The following is a 17,500-nucleotide window of genomic DNA, read 5'->3' on the forward strand; positions in this document are numbered from 1 at the left end:
GAACCCTTATTGTGGAAGCCCCTCGTGTCTGCCGTCCGCTACCTTCCTGGTAATAAGGCGCTCGTTGTGCTGGGCATGTGAATGAGGTTTGATGTGCGAGTGATATATTGTAAGCTTGTACATCGAAATCCTTTTGTGTTTATGATGGGCGAAGACACGTATTTATCTATTTGTTTGTTTTATGCGACGTCATTCTAGTTTGCTTTTTTTGTACATTAGTTTTCCTGGTCATCTTCGAAACGAGTAAAGGCACTGGAATTGTCCTCGAGTAAATGGTCGTAAGGACACTGATTAACAGTTCTATTTAGCTAGTGTGAAATATGTATTCTTTTTACCTTAGATTGTGGAAACTTATTTGTTTCGGGATTGAGAATATGTAAACTTTCGCAAAAAAGAAAGTTCCATTAGGGTCTTTTTTTCATAATTTCTGATTCCCATTATAAAGCAGACTCGTGGGGTGATCCCGACCATTCACAAAAAGGCATGATACAGATTCAAAGTTTTTTTTATGGAGAAGAGAAAAAAAAATAATCTAGAATGCGTTAAGTTAGTTGCTGCTTCTAGCACACACCTGCTCCCTAGTTCTAGGACACAATGGAGTGAGAAAGAAGGGAAAACTAGGTGAGATACGAGAGCAAACCAATTCCATAAGGTGAATAAATGTTATGCTTTCCCAGTTATATACAAACATTGTCGAAACTTCACTGTGTAATAGAGACGTTAAATAATTTTCTGTTATGAGGTGGGCGGAGAGTCTTCTTGGTAACTTATTAGTCTTTTACTGGACGGTGTTGCCTCGTAATGGTGTTAGTGATAGCGGTGTTGCTGTTGATAATAATGGCATGTTTTATCTAGCAAACACACACACACACACACACACACACACACACACACACACACACACACACACACACGCACGCACGCACGCACGCACGCACGCACGCACGCACACCCACACACACGCACCGCAAGTACACATGTATATGTAAACGAACTGGCTGAACCACGTAGTAAATGTTAGGGCGCCTCCTTCCAAACGTACAATTTCCCATTGTATTGCCAAACAGGACCGTCTACTTGGCGAAAGTTCAAGTTGTTCAAAAAACAATGTTTAAAGAAAACGAAAACCAAATTAAGATTTGAATACTAGATTATAAATAGAAATATAATATTAATCCAAGTAGACACGAACTACAAATTACAATGTAAACCCAACTATAATTAAATATAAATTTAAAAGAGAATTGGTGAATTTCAAATCAGAATGACATGCTAACATATCTGTTTTTTTGTTATCGTGAGCATCATCTTTTATCATCATCGTAATCATTATCATTATTATTACCGTTATTATTATCATCGTTATCATCACATCATCATCATCATCATCATCATCATCATCATCATCATCATCATCATCATCATCATCATCATCATCATCATCATCACCATTATTATTGTCATTATTATTCTCAGTATGTATACTATTAGTAGTAGTAGTAGTATTGTTATTGTCATTATTATAATAATAATAAAGTATTACTATCATCATTATCATTATTATTTTTTATTATTATAATTATCTATCATTATTATCTTTAAAGTTATTATCATTATTATTATTATCATTATTATTATTATTGTCATTACCATTACTATTATTATTACTATCATGATCATTATCATTATCATTATCATTATTATCATCATCATCATCGCCTTCGTCTTCGTCTTCGTCATCGTCATCGTCATCGACATCATCATAATCATCATTATCATTGTTGTTGTTATTATTTGGTTATTATTATTATTATTATTATTATTACCATTATTATTATCATGATTACTATTATTATTATTATTATTGCTATTATTGATTATCATCATCATTATTGTTATTGTTCTTACTATCATTATTATCATTATTATTATTATCAATATTATCATCATTATTATTGTTGTTGTTTTTATAATAATAATAATTATTATTATATTATTATTATTATTATTATTATTATTATTATTTATCATTACTCTTGTTATTGTTTTTATTTATTATTTTTTATTATCATTATTATTATCATTGTAATTGTCACCATCATTATCATTAGCATCGTTATCAGCATTATTATTTTTATTGTTATTGCTAACCTTGTCTCTGCAATGATTACTTACGTTATCATCATTATCTTTATTGTATTTCTGATGTCAATATCATCATGTCTATCATTGTTACTATTTTAAAGATTATTGTTATTTAAAACATATTATCTAAACCATAAATACATATCTTATCATTATTATTAGTGTTCCTTTTAGTATTTATGATGATGATAACAATGATGATCATAGTACCACAATGGTATTATTAATAGCATTGCAATATAATGTATCATTCCTGCTTCTGCTTTAACTCTTACTGCTACTAGACCAATGCACTTCCTCTCCTGGTTTGAAACTTGCTACCTCTTCCTCTAAAAATTAATACCCTCTTATTGTAAGCTCCTTCTCTATTCATTTTCGCGATAGATTTTTGCGATTGTCACTTGATCCGGGAATCACGTGCACCCATTAAAAACATGACCCTGCATGTTCCAATATGGACAGAACGGCCTAGCAAAGCACCCACACGGACGATGCATCCTCAGATACTTACGACACTGCCCAGGTTTCAGTACCCAGTTAGCCACGTGTGACCGCCATTCATTAAGGGCAGTCACCCAGGAGGCTCCGGATGCGCAAGCGAGACTGGGGGAGAGGGGTTGCTCTGAGCAATGGTACGAGGGCGAAGCACCATGTTTGCAGTTACTTGTACATCTCCACCTTTATCCACCATTTCATACAAGAAGCTTATCAATTGAAGCACTGTCAACCTTATCCTAAACTCGTCTGCGCACAGCCGTAAAAAAAGATGATGCTAACCACGCGGCCCCCAGAAAGTACCCTTTGGCCCCCTGCTTGGAAACCCCTGGTTTAGCTTCTTTATTCTCAAGAACAGACACGTAGTTTGTGGGGATCTTGGTATAGTAGCTCGTAGGGTTGTCAAGGTCAGCTGCTATGGACACTGTTGCCACTGCTATATGGTAATCCCAGCGCTGCCACCTACACTTGCCTCGCCCACGAGGCGTTGACAGGTTGCTCCTCCTTAAGGCTGATCTCCTTCGCCAGTCCTGTGCACACGGTCGAAATCTTTGACGTTCACACGGCCTAGTCCGCTGGGGCCCCAATTCGGTCGACGTCGGTCTTCACGGCGTGCGTCCTCGTCTTTTACCGTCCCTTGCTTCCTACATATATATATATATATATATATATATATATATATATATATATATATATATATAACATATATATATATATGTGTGTGTGTATATATATGCATATATCTATATATATATATATATCTATCTCTCTCTACATATATATGTATGTATGTATGTATGGCAATGTTTGAGGCGACCCGCAAGGACTTACTTGAACCTCGAACACTCTGAGGAAGGGACAGAGGAAAGAATTGCAAATTACACCTACAAGTACTCGATGAACTAAGAACATTGCTGTTGCATAGGGATAAGCCCATGACACGAGGGGGCACGAGGCAGCACGTTCAACAGCCTTACTATTGATACTTTCGTCTTTCTTATGCGTCCGACATACTTTCGCAAATCACGCCCCAAACACTGGTAAAAGAAGAGTCATGCCTAACAAGGTAACATATATAAGATATTCTGACATCAACCCCATGTCCGCGTCCTGAACCTTGCTTACCCTTTGATGCAAGTCTCAGATCGTGACGTTGATTGTCGTGAAGGTCAGGAGCGACGGCCTAATCGCTATAGGATTTGCAACGACGTCTGTGACGATGGATTTGATTGCCGGAATTCCGAATGACAGGGAACTTGACTCGCAGTGATGAAGTAGCACAAAGGTTCCCTGCAATAACCTATCTGACTGAAGCTCTTTGCAAGCAATTGTGGCAGCTGTTGACTAATAGAAATATCGCAATGTCATCTGTGAAAGGCTGAGCTTAAAAGGCGAGATCTGATTTTTCACCTCATTAAAGGAACAGGGAGAGGTGATAAGCCTATTTGAAACTAGAGCACGAGCACAAGATGGAGCTTGAATTGTAGAAGTTAGTGGTGAAGAAAGACACACGAACATGCTCTTGGTAGGCTTCGAACAGGGGTTAAGAAGTTGGAGGAATAGAAGGATAGAGCATGTCCCTGCAGTTTCTTAGAATAAATGTGTGAGGTATGCGAACTGTATGTTTTGTCCGTACGCAATCTTCCTACGAAGTTGAATAATCCTTGTCGGGCCCTATGTGATAGTGGAGCGGCAGTAGTGGCAACGGGGACTCCACATGGCTTGTTATAAGGTAAGCCTTCCCCAGGTCCTCAACCACAGCCCCAGGTGCCTCCTCCCACGAGGAGTGCCATTATGACCGACAGCATCCTGAAAGGAAGAGCCAGAAGTCACTCGCCACTCGCAAGACATGCATGAAAGAATATCATATCACGCAAAAGTCATGCTGTGTCACAAGAGAGCCTATATAAGACAATGTAATAAAAGAAGTGATATTGTTCAGTCTGAGAACGAGCGACGCAGGTGACACATCTAATTCAGTTCACTTCATTTCGTTCAGTAAATTGGGCATAGGAACCCCCGTTGATGAAGTCTTAACCTAGACATGGTTACCTTGGTATATCAGAATTTAGTAGCGAATGCGAAATGTAGATTGAATAGAACCGTGCGTTTCTTAGAAATTTCCATGTCACCATTCACAAATACGTACATTCCGTCACATATCATTAAAAAATAATTTTCTATAAATGTCATTATTGTTAGAATGAACTTTAATCTTTGTGTTTGTGATTTATTTTTTGTGAGCTCACTTTCAATCAGGATCACTTTCATTTACTCTCACTTTAATTCTCTATCGCTCACACTCACCTTTCATCAAGAGGGTTTGTTGTTGTCGTAACTGTAGGCGTAAAGATCGATGTCGTACCTCTTTTGTCCTCAATTTTGCAAGTCGCGACGAGTTTGTTGTACTTGAATCACAATTCTTATTTTACACATTTTTCTTTCTCAATGTGATGATTAGTGGTTCAATTAGATATCTGGCACGGCACCGAAGAGGAATCTGCTGTAGATAGGGTCCCCTTAGGATGCCGTAGAAAGGCCGTCACCAAAAGATTGCCCGTAGGCGTCAGGACCAGGAGTTCGACAGTGTAGGCATCAGTAACCCCAGGATGAAGTGGAAGGGCGCCGCCTGCCTGGACGCCCGTAGATCGAGACGAAGACTATGAGCACGACTATACGAGTATGCAGCTGAGTTAGACCTGGATGAGGACTACGAGGGAGTCTGAACGAATTCGAAGTCGAGGAGGGCATGGGCAAGACATTTGAGGACGTGTGGACGTCGAGGACGTCACCAAGGAACAGCAAGAGACCGATAAGGACGATCGAGTACAGTGCATGTAAGAATGAGATGGTCACCCCTTGAGGTAAATCAAATAGCGCTTCCAGGGCAAAGCGCGAGTAGGTGTCCGAGCAATATGGCGGGCCAATCTGAAATGGCAGCCATGCAAACCAAGCCAAGTCAGGCTCTACATAGACTCCACGTGGGTTCCAAAACTAGCGTCCTGACGGGAACCAAAATGACAGTTATGGTTGACCCTGGGTGACGGTTAGACAGAGCCTCGTCACCGTGTCGTCGAGACCTTCCCCTCACCCTCCGCTGGCTGGGTCACGCCACTGCTTCAGCGCTTGCTCGTATTGTGTATTTATTTCTTTGTGTGTCGTACTCGTTCAACAATAAAGAATCAAGCTGTACACATACTACTATCACTGTCCATCCAGCCCCATGCATTGAGGCTTTCACTACCAGAATATAGCCTTTTACAGAGTCTGTCAATATACATACAAGGTGAACATGCCAGCTCGGACAGTGAGTAACGCAAACTATATCAATATCATTTTTCTCCTAAGCGCCTTAAGAAAGGCCAACGCGTCTCGAGAAAAAAAAAGACTGACCAAGCCTTCTTCCTTCCGCAGTGAGTCAGGGACGACGATGATGTCGTCAAAGAATGACGGCGGAGGAGGAGGGAGTCCGTCAGGAGAAATGTGCGTGGTGCGCCCTACCCTCAACGTCGCCCAACGCAACCAGCATTACCACTTCGACCCCGGCCATTCTCCAGGTGAGGTCCTGCGGCTTTCTTCGGCGCCTTCTGCTTTAGCTCCTTTCCTTTCTTTACCGTTTTTTTTTTTTATGTTTCTCATTTGCTTTCATTTGTGCACTTATGTCTGGTTCATACTGTTTGGCTTTCCCACTTATGTATGGTATCCTATTTCCTGATATGAAATTATGATTGCAGAATCTAAATTATTTAACGGGCGGGAAGTAAGTTGCCAGATCGCATCAATGGGAATTCAAGCACGATCTGGCATCCCTTTACTCTAGCCAGTTCAGTTCAGTTCAGTGAGAGTTAAAAAAAGTGAAAATCGCAACCTTGAACCTCGTACGGTCTTTCACGGTCATACAACTTCAACTCAAGTCAGTATTTTCGTTTTTTCTTCATCATTTCCTACTATTTTTAGATGGGGGAAAGTTCTGAAGAGAGAAAATTATAGAACAATATGTCCGCCTATGAGATGTTGCATTACACCTTTTAGCCAGACGTGGAAAGATTGAGCAAGAGAGTTCAAGGATATAAGGTAGTAAAACGTGCATCGTTAACTCCGACCTTGCCTGGAGGGGTACATCTGATCCCTCCCCCTCCCCCTCCCCTCCACCAACTCCCCTGGTCTCTGGAAGTTGATTTACAAGCGCGAAAACAGGAATGTAAATTCCTCGCATGTAAACACTAATCTCATGACTTCTTCCCGGTCGCATGTTGACCATCATTACAGATCGTAACTTATGTAACTAGAGCCAATCAGAGCACGTTGCGGGCTTCTGACGTTCACCAATCACAGCGCGCTTTAATCCATGCACGTGAAATTTCAATTGGGTATAATAAAGAATAGAAATAATCATCCTATGTCCTGTACAGGCCTGCGGGAGACGATCCAGACGAAGGTGGCGAAATCATGTAGCTTCTCGTCCGGTTGCGTGTCGTCCGCCATCACCGCCCGCCTGCCCATCCTGTCGTGGCTGCCGGCGTACAACTTCAGGGAACATCTTCTTGGCGACATCATTGCCGGCGTAACTATTGCCATCATGCACATTCCTCAGGGTAAGATTTGTATGGATATGGATACTAAGTATATATCAGAGTTCCATGTGTTTAGGTATAATTATTTTTTGCGATAGTGCACTTGATAAGAATAACTATTAATCATACCCAGACAAATGAAAAACACTGACGTTAAATATAGAAACAAAGGATTTTTGTTTTCAATGGTTTTGCCCATTTCGTCCAAATCAGAGTAAAGAGCGATATTTTAATGAAGATAAACAAACAAATTGGCACCTGCAATATATTTCAACATATCGCCAAAATGTAAAACTCACTCGTATGTAGAGGGAACCCCTTTATAGATTTTATATCCTGAATTACTTCTTTTTATTCACTCCATGCTACGGCCCTGACCCTTACCTAACTACTAACCCGCTGTCCCTCCTACAGGCATGGGTTTCGCACTGCTGTCAAACATTCCTCCTGTGAATGGTATCTACATGGGCTTCTTCCCCGTGCTGATCTACGCTCTCTTGGGTACTTCACGCCATTGCTCCATGGGTACGTGTCGCTTGCTGGAATGCACGGGGGAGGGAAGGGAGGGAGGAAGGGGGAAGGAATGGAAGGAGATAGGGAACGAAGGAGGGAGGAAGGAGAAAATGGAAAGAAGGAAGAGGAGACAGAGAAAAGGAATGGAAAAGGGAAGGGAAGGGGGGAGAAAATGAATGGAGGAAGGAGGGAAAGAGGGTGAAAAGGAATAAATGAGGATGGGAGAGAGGAAGAAAATGAGGGAAAGAAGGATCAAACGGATACGGAGATGGAAATGGATGAGTGACGGTGAATATGAAAAAAAGAGAGAGAGGAACAGGATTAGAATTAGGGGCATGGGCAAGGCAAGGAGAGGGAGAAACGAGAAGAGGAAGGACAGAGGGAGAGGGAAGAGAGAGAGGGGATGGGGGAAGAGACGGGCAGAGAGAGGGAGGAGGGAGAGAGAGAGTGAGAGTGAGATTGAGAGAAGGGGGGGGGGTGTTTTGAAAAAAAGAAAAAAGTCATTCTGAAGATGATTAATGATTATGTTAAAGAGGAAGGCAATACAATCAGAGGTTTAGCCAGGGTGGGTTGGCACGCGATTCCAATCTGCTATCATCTATGCCACCTATTATTCTAAACAAAGATTAACTCTCAGAATACATGAAGATTATCATTTCAAAACTCCGCCCTTGAGATCCTATCTCCTGGATAGGATATATAGTACACATAGCATATTAATTTAAAACCCCTTTTGATGTACCACCCCTGCACAAAACAGTCTTCTAATTGTCCCGCCCGAGTAAAAGATAAAAAAAATACTTCGTGCTAAATGAAATTGACTAGTATTTAATGCCTTCAACACAGGTAGCTTTGCTGTAGTCTGCCTGATGACCGGGAAAGTCGTAACGGAACTGGCCACTCCTGAAGGCGCTATCGTCGACGGTGATATAGCAGGCAATTCCACAACGTCCTATACAGCTGTTCAAGTCGCCACTATAGTTTCTTTTATGGTTGGGGTCTGGGAGGTAAGTGAAGCTTGGGCGATCGATTGCTTGAGTTCGCATTGTCTTCTTGTTGGTGTTTTAGGGGTATTTCAGTGATGGATTTCTTTGTGTTTATGTCTCTGTCTTTCTCTCTTATTTTCGCTCTCTCTCTCTCTCTCTCTCTCTCTCTCTCTCTCTCTCTCTCTCTCTCTCTCTCTCTCTCTCTCTCTCTCTCTCTCTCTCTCTATCTATCTATCTATCTCTCTCTCTCTCTCTGTCTCTCTCTCTCTCTCTCTCTTATTTTCTCTCTCTCTCTCTCTCTCTCTCTCTCTCTCTCTCTCTCTCTCTCTCTCTCTCTCTCTCTCTCTCTCTCTCTCTCTCTCTCTCTCTCTCTCTCTCTCTCTCTCTCTCTCTCTCTCTCTCTCTCTCTCCCTTTCCCTTTCCCTCTCCTTCACCCTCTCCCTCTCCCTCTCCCTCTCAATCTCCCTCTCCCTCTCCCTCTCCCTCTTCCTCCTTCTCTTCCTCATCTACCGTTTACTCTCATCCCTCACAGCTCATCATGGGGTTACTGCAGCTCGGGTCCCTCAGCGTCTTCCTCTCCGAAATGCTGGTGTCTGGCTTCACCACAGGGGCGGCCTTTCACGTGCTGACGTCGCAGGTCAAATACCTCTTTGGGCTTCAGATCAAAGGGCACAGCGGTCCATTCAAGATCATTTATGTAAGATGCATTGTTGTTGATGTTTTTACTTTGTTTTAACTTTTTTTTCTTATAGTATGTAGTTTGAATATGAGATGAAGTGGTCTCCAGTCTGTCTTAAGAAATACATATTCCTCCATATCAGGCGGAAACAAGCTGAATGAATAGGCCTTAATTTTCTAAGAAGAAAAACCTACGCATGACCGTTTTATTTATTTATTTTTATTTTTTTTACCATTTTCTAGACGTATCGTGATATCATCAAGCAATTACTGCACTCGAACGTAGCAGCTGTGATCGGCTCCGCAATCACAATAATTATTTTAACAGTGAACAATGAGGTGATCAAGGTAAGGTATTCCGTTTTCTTTTAGTAATCGAGTACCGTCACCTATATAATGTCACTGCAAGCTATTCCATATACGAATGAAAATTAAATAAACAATATAGCTACCTATAATTTAATAACATATCCTGAATTTCTGTTCTTTTCTCCTCCTTTATAAACTATTTGCTTTGCCATTACACATACAAATGAAAACCCAGCCTCTCGGTGTTCTAACCAGTGGGAAATCCTCTTCCAAAAACAGCCCAGACTACGAAAGAAGACGAACATCCCGATCCCAATTGAACTCATCGTGGTGATTCTCGGAACGGCCGCCTCCTACTTGGGAAACCTCAATGAACAGTTCGACCTGCTCATCGTGGGAGAAATTCCGACGGGGTGAGTTAAAGAGGGTTATACGGCCTCTCTCTCTCTCTCTCTCTCTCTCTCTCTCTCTCTCTCTCTCTCTCTCTCTCTCTCTCTCTCTCTCTCTCTCTCTCTCTCTCTCTCTCTCTCTCTCTCTCTCTCTCCCTCTCTCTCTCTCTCTCCCTCTCTCTCTCTCTCTCTATCTCTCTCTGAACCGTTTCTCTTTTCTTCGTTTTATTTTTTTTATTATTGTTATTTTTTATATATATTTTTTTTTTTTTTTGTAATTTGATTATTTGTATTTTACATTATTTGGTTAATTATATTCTTTATTTTTTTTTATTATACTTGCGGGTATTTTGAAGTTTATGGATCTGAAAGGAAGCTTAGGTGTAAATAGATTGATAGACTGAACTACGGTATGATGGTTACTTGGTGTTAATGAGATCGAAATGATGCTATTTTCAGACTGCCTCAGCCGGAAATACCTCCGTTCGAGCTTATACCAAAAGTAGTGGTTGATGCTTTTGTCATCACTATTGTAGCGTATACCGTGTCTTACTCTATGGCGAAGATATTTGCGAAGAAGCATAATTATGAAGTTGACGCAGCTCAAGAGTTGTATTCACAGGTAAATGATAAATGAGGAAGGTTTGCATGTTATGGTTAGGTAGTCGAGAAGAAATTGATATTACCTTAATGTTGTCTCATGAATATAGAATCGAAAAAAGTTTATATGATAACGCATTGCTTCAGAAGGAATTCATATAATACTACCCATTTAGCGAGGTATACCAAAAAGAAAACCTATACAACAGCTACACAGCTAATCTGAAATATAAAATCATTCGAATTCCCTCTCCTTTCATCAGTCCGCAAGCAACGTGTTCGGAGCCTTCTTCGGCTGCGGGCCCATCGCCGCCTCTCTCGCTCGGTCGCTGATCCAAGAGGCGGTCGGAGGCGTGACTCAGATGACCACCGTTATCTCCTGTGCGCTCTTGCTGCTGGTCCTCCTGTTTGTGGGTCCTGTGTTTGAAACGCTTCCGAATGTGAGTGCTTCCTGTGGACATTGTGTATTTTTTTTTTATATTGGTACTGAAATTTATTTGTATATGTATATTTCTTGTGCATTGTATTGTGTGTAAAGTTTGTTATCTTCTTTCTTCTTTCTGTAAAGTGTGTAGTTTTTTTTATAGTGAGTATACGTATGTCTTACGAACTTTATTGTGAGTGTAATGTTTATCTTTTCCCAACATGGTGTGTATTGTTCATACTGAGCATGCATATCTTTAACGAATTTTATCTTTTCCCCAATGTGTATTGCAGATACTAAACATGCATATTTCTTACTACTATACCATTAGTTAGTGACGTCAGTACTATATCGCTACCTTCTCCCCACACAGTGTGTCTTGTCGTCCGTCATCGTCGTTGCGCTAAAGGGGATGTTCATGCAAGTAAACGACCTAAGGAGGGTGTGGGCCATCTCGCGCGCCGACGCCATGATATGGCTCGCCTCCTTCCTTGCTGTTGTTCTCATCGACATCGACTTCGGCCTGTTGATTGGGGTCGTGGTGTCGCTGTTCGTTTTGCTGTACAGAGGACAAAAACCCAGCACGGCCATCCTTGGTTCTGTTCCCAACACGGATATTTACCTGGATATTAATAAGTACTCCGCGGTGAGTCTTTGGAATTGCGTGCTTAGTGTCTTTCATAGAATGACAGTATATATAAGTCATATATAATTGTAATTTTTTAGTTTATTAAGACAGATCATTATTTTAATTTGGCATCAGAGGACGAACCATATATTAATCTACATACTGATTTGTACCCCAGGCTGCAGAGGTACCTTCAGTGTCTATTTTCCACTTCAATGGGCCGCTTCACTTCGCAAACAGTGAATACTTCCGAATTCAGATGTTCTCCATGACTGGCCTGGACCCCAGTGCTATTGTTAGTAAAAAGAAAGCCCTTGAGAAGGAGCAGCCAAAATCCGACCTTATCATCGACCCTACCAAGGTAATGCAGAGAGACCTTTTTTCTGATTTTTTTTTTTTTTTTTTTTTTTCTTTCAGGATGTTATAAAATATGACTAACAGTAACACAGAATTCACGTGAAAATAGCAGGATATTTCTGTCGGCATAAAAGGCTAAAACAGATGCCATCCTGTTAAAGTTTTATGATTTTTTTTTTATAGAATAAAATAACATAGTGTTTTGCTCATCTGAGCATTTAAAGCGTCAGCAATTTTATCAGACTTGAAATACGACTATGATGCGCTTTTGCATGCTTCCCATCCCATATTTCCTTTTTCACACAAACGACGTGTTTAAGCTCTTGACAGAATTTCCAAGATTTTTTTATTGAACATCTTTTTTCTTAATAAAGGAAAATGGTGTGCGTGGGAGTACGGAAAAGATTCCTGAGGAGTTTGAAGACAAGCCAAGCGACATGAATGATAAGCATGCAGTTCTCTCCCTGCCCGTGAGTCCCGTTTTCTGTCCATTGATATATAGATAAAAATGTTGAATGGAAGTCATTTCTATTTTATATAGTGTAGTATTACATGTGATTTAAGTATTTTTTGCTTTTAGGACTAAGACAAACTGCAGTAATTGCTTGTAGTATTCATATATCAGGAAATCCAACGGTTAGGACTAAATCTAAGTAAAGTTAGTAATTCAACATTATTATAACACTAAAGCCATATACTATAAAAGCTTTCATTTTTCGCCTTCCAGGAAGTAAAGTGGCTGGTGCTGGACATGAGCAGAATCAGTTACTTGGATTCCACGGGAGGAAAACTTATCGCACAGCTCGGGAAGGAATATGACGAGGCAGGCATTATGCTCGTGCTTGCTTCAGTCTCAGGTAAAGAATGCAGCATTACTTCTTCTCCTCCTTCTCCCTTTCTTCTCCTTTTTCCTATTCCTTCTCATTCTCATTCTCATTCTCTTCTTCCTCCTTCTCCTTCTTCTTCTCCTTCTTCTCCTTCTTCTTCTCCTTCTTCTTCTACTTCTTCTTCTCCTTCTTCTTCTACTTCTTCTTCTTCTTATTATTATTATTATTATTATTATTATTATTATTATTATTATTATTATTATTATTATTATTATTATTATTATTATTATTCTTCTTCTTCTTCTCCTCCTCCTCCTCCTCCTCCTCCTCCTCCTCCTCCTCCTCCTCCTCCTCCTCCTACTCCTACTCCTACTCCCCCTATTCCTCCTCCCCCTCCCCCTCCCCCCTCCTCCTTTATTATTATTATTATTATTATTATTATTATTATTATTATTATTATTATTATTATTATTATTATTCTCCTTCTCCTTTGCATCTATTTTCATTCGCTCGAGTTCCATGAAAAAAAAAAATATATATATATATCCTGGACATTATATACGCTAATAGTGTTGATATTAACCCGAACTCTACTTGTGAAACTGAGATCACAATTTGCTTTACAGAAAGTGTACTGGATAGCTTGGAAAAGTGCGGTACTCTGAAGACAATCACGGCCGAGAGGATCTTCCATACTATCCACGATGCTGTTACTGTTCTTACGGTGTTAGACAATGACAGTAATTGCACCAAGCTCTAAACAATTTTGTGAATGAACGCCATGTATTAGTCTTTTTTTTTTTCTTTGTGATATTTTTTTAAATCAATGGCAACATCGATGTCATCACATTGAGAAAGGAAAGGTGTATACAGGTTTCCTTTTCTCCTATAATTGCGTCTTTGGATTGCGTGAGGCTGATGTATACACGCATCTTATTCAAAGCCTTTGGAAAAGTTTATATTTATTTTTATGTATTGATCTATTCTTTATTTGGGTGGGGGTATGGGTTATGATATATATTACCCAAAACTGCAATGTGTAGGTAGTTTCATTTTACTGTACATTTATACATCATGTCATTCGTATTAAATGGGTAGGTAGTAGGGCTGGGCAAGAATCGATAAAAACAGAATCGAAGATTCCAGTTTTCACATTTGGTTACTTGAGGGACCTACCAAATGTCTTATAAGTATTCCAATAGAGGGCAATGCAGCTAAATGACGTCTCCCAGTCCTCACGGGACTGCTAGTGGTAATCGACAGTCCATTCATTTCTGTGGTGCCATACCTTCGTTGTCTTTGTATAAGGTATAAAGGTAATATGAATAATATATTGGGATACAAAAATATCATAAAATAATGAGAGATGTTTATTAACTATTTTTGAAAAGGCTGTGTAATACAGTACATGGAGGGAGATGAGACGTGATACTGTGATATTTGTTAGAAACTTAGATTTTATCGATTTTATCCCAAGCTCATTTATGTAGGCTCATTTCACTTTATATTTATACCTTTCTTCGTTAGATTTTTATATGTAATATTCATCAATGCAATGTGTGTGTAGTCTCTTTTCACTTTATATTCATACATTATCTCGCCTGTATAACCACGCCATATTTTTTGTAAAATCCTCACAGTATATGTAATAATTTTTTTCAATCAGGCGCAATACCCTACATTTTTGTAAGATCAGGTCACATTTTTCTTTTCTTTTTTCTTTTCTTTTTATAAAATCACTTTACGTAATATTCTCAAAACTGACAATAAGTCATAACAGAAGACAGTCATACCAACACTCAGATGAAAAGGGTATTGAATCCCTCTTGAAAAAATATTGAGGCAGGTATGTTCTTACGTGTGCGCGAAAAAATAACCTGTGTTGTTCCGTACATATTAGGTCAAAATGTATATGGTTTACTAACGTATTTTTAAGATTTGTCAGTTTTTGTTAGTAATTATTTAAGGTTTAATTATCTATTTAATTATTGGAGTTAATATTTATGAAATGGTAATAAATTATCGGAAGGACTAGTTTCCTTATCTTTTAAAATGTATCATATTTTTGACATGTAATATTTGGCTTGTCAACTATCTAGGATTTTTCATAGAGAATACAGAGTTGCATTTTTGCATTATGCCTCTTGTTTATCTGTAAGTTCTTTTAGAACAGTCGACTATCAAGTAGAAAGCACAATGAAGACCTGACCATCATCTGGTTGACCCACTACATATGGCAACCAGCAATAGTCGATTGGAAATGTCTTATACATTCCTTTAGTGGAGGCTTGTTTTTCTGTATTAAGATCCTGACTTCCGATTACCATGCGGAAGCCCAAGCACAGAAGTTTAACTCTACCACAAGTGTAAGGTATAGAGAACCAAAGGCATCGCCGATGTCCAGACGGTTCCTATAGTGACTGGATTACAACTCCCCTAGAACACTATTAAGCCTCTTGCAAGAGGATGTAGAGTTCAAGCCAATAAATTTTGCATAACAATAAGAGTTTTGTATACCTTAGTTTGACAATGTAATGAACCCAATATGACACAGATTACTCTTGATATAATATTCACTACAGACTTATACCAGAGGACTGAGAGTAAAATATGGGAATACGAAATATCTAAAGGTATGTCTGAAGTGGGAGGAAGAGTACTATTGTTCTTTCATTCTTCAACCAGACACCGCTCTATTGTTTGTATTCTAAAGGAAGCTGCTGTTTACCGCAACCGCTGGAAATTAGAATGATAAAATGATAGTCCCGCCTACCCTTCGTTTTGAAGAAGTACTGCTAGTTGTTTTCGGTATATATTATCGGGAAGTGGTGAGCAGTATTCAACATCTAAATAACAGTATTGCTTCCCAGTTCTGGAATATATCAAAGTAAACCCTCGTCATACCCAGCGGCCATGATTGTTTTTATTCCCTTGCGGTTTCTGTGTAATGCTACATTATCAATTATGAAAAATACGTATATGTACTCGTGCAATATCAATAAATAATACGTATATTTAAAGCATCCACACGCATCAATAGTACGAAACAATACTTTGTTCCTTACTTTAAAGCAGGAGTGTTCAACTCATGACCCGCGGGCCAAATGTGGCCCTCGGGATAGTCATATATGGCCCGCGGAGTGACAAGAATTTTAAGCCCTTGGAATTATGATCGCTAATCAGAAAGTAACGTATGATTAAGAGACAAAAAATTCTGCAGTAGTGTTAGTTTCATTTATATTACTATTACTACTAACATCGCTGTTATATCAGATAGTTTTTTATTACGTTATCCTGGAGATTTAGGCATGTACTTTTGTTGGCTTCAAGATAGAAGCTGAAAAGAAAATTGGCCATCGAAGGATTTTGAGTTTGAAGCCCCTGCTTTAAAGCCTTCGATGAGGTGTTTCGTAATGTGTTAATGTACCTGTTATTCTCCTGACTGCTAAATCCTAGTTCCAAAGCCTTCGAGGAGACAAACTGTCAAATGGTGTGGTTGTGACAGTGTGACACTGGCGGGACTAGAATAGTTTACATATAGGGACAGAAGGAGCAAGATTTTTTTACTGGGAGGCCTAGAACAAAGTTATCTATATATCATATCAATTGACATTGCATCCATTTGCTTTTCCAATATTCTCGGGACAAAATATTGCCTACCTTGACCTTTTTTCTGGGACACCCATGTGTAGGGGCGTCATTTCAGCTCTTGCTTGGGAGGGGGGGGGGGGTGAGCGAAGTGAGCACAGTTAGCTGGGGATTTATATATATATATATATATATATATATGAAAGGAAAACCGCCACAGTAAGAAAATAAAATAAAATAACATTTCAATTTTATTTTATTTTCTTACTGTGGCGGTTTTCCTTTCATATTTGTGTACACGTTACTGTGTTTGTCTTTGTGTCAATATATATATATATATATATATATTTTTTTTTTTTTTTTTTTTTTTTTTTTTTGGGGGGGGGGGCGATGAATAACAATAAATAGACTATGAACAAAATCCTTTTTCGATCAATGTTAAGTCTATATTGACTGAATGTTATGGTATATTTCTGTATATTACATTCTTCTGGTATTCACGGATAATATGTATAAATTGTTGTTGTAGTTCTACTACCACTAGTTGCAGTACAGTTTTATGGAAAAAGAGTGAGTACTGTGGTACTGGTGATACTGATGTGATCACAATACATACATGTTTAGAAGCAAGCATCTGATTTTGGACCTTTTGGTTAAGAGGTAAATCTAATATTACTGTATATGAATATACAGTATTAGGATATATAAAGATCAATGATAACCAGGGACGTCAATTAGGAGGGGATGGAGGGAGGGCCTCTGCTGTACCAGTCTATTCTGCTTTGTATGTGTCTGTAATCAAACACAGTTAGCTCTAAGAGTTGTTGGGGGTGTGGCCCTTGGCGGGGGGGGGGGGGGACAGTACTTGAGGGGGCAGAGTCATGGGGGGCACTGCCTTCTCCCAAAATTGACGCCCCTGTCCATGTGCTTTTCCTTAGATGTCTATTTGTGGTAACTCATAACATGATATTGATTAGATGGCGCATG

The 17,500-nt window shown here is 39.4% G+C and overlaps 1 protein-coding gene across 8 annotated transcripts in view; it reads left to right on the forward strand.

Annotated features, from left to right (window-relative positions):
- The window catches only part of LOC125041582 (solute carrier family 26 member 6-like), a 31,901-nt gene extending 16,475 nt beyond the window's left edge, over positions 1–15,426 (forward strand). For all 8 annotated transcript variants that reach the window (XM_047636632.1, XM_047636628.1, XM_047636626.1 and 5 more), the window contains 14 exons: positions 6,055–6,197; positions 7,053–7,235; positions 7,629–7,739; positions 8,574–8,734; positions 9,246–9,410; positions 9,635–9,739; positions 9,980–10,113; positions 10,549–10,711; positions 10,953–11,129; positions 11,487–11,759; positions 11,920–12,102; positions 12,473–12,568; positions 12,826–12,955; positions 13,552–15,426. In XM_047636632.1, coding sequence (XP_047492588.1) covers positions 6,071–6,197; positions 7,053–7,235; positions 7,629–7,739; positions 8,574–8,734; positions 9,246–9,410; positions 9,635–9,739; positions 9,980–10,113; positions 10,549–10,711; positions 10,953–11,129; positions 11,487–11,759; positions 11,920–12,102; positions 12,473–12,568; positions 12,826–12,955; positions 13,552–13,685 — 2,142 coding nt within the window. In that variant the 5' untranslated portion in view covers positions 6,055–6,070 and the 3' untranslated portion in view covers positions 13,686–15,426. The remainder of the gene's footprint in view (positions 1–6,054; positions 6,198–7,052; positions 7,236–7,628; positions 7,740–8,573; positions 8,735–9,245; positions 9,411–9,634; positions 9,740–9,979; positions 10,114–10,548; positions 10,712–10,952; positions 11,130–11,486; positions 11,760–11,919; positions 12,103–12,472; positions 12,569–12,825; positions 12,956–13,551) is intronic.
- The last annotated feature ends 2,074 nt before the right edge of the window (positions 15,427–17,500 follow it).

Source organism: Penaeus chinensis, chromosome 30 (genome assembly GCF_019202785.1).
Source record: "Penaeus chinensis breed Huanghai No. 1 chromosome 30, ASM1920278v2, whole genome shotgun sequence".
Classification (NCBI taxonomy): domain Eukaryota; kingdom Metazoa; phylum Arthropoda; class Malacostraca; order Decapoda; family Penaeidae; genus Penaeus; species Penaeus chinensis.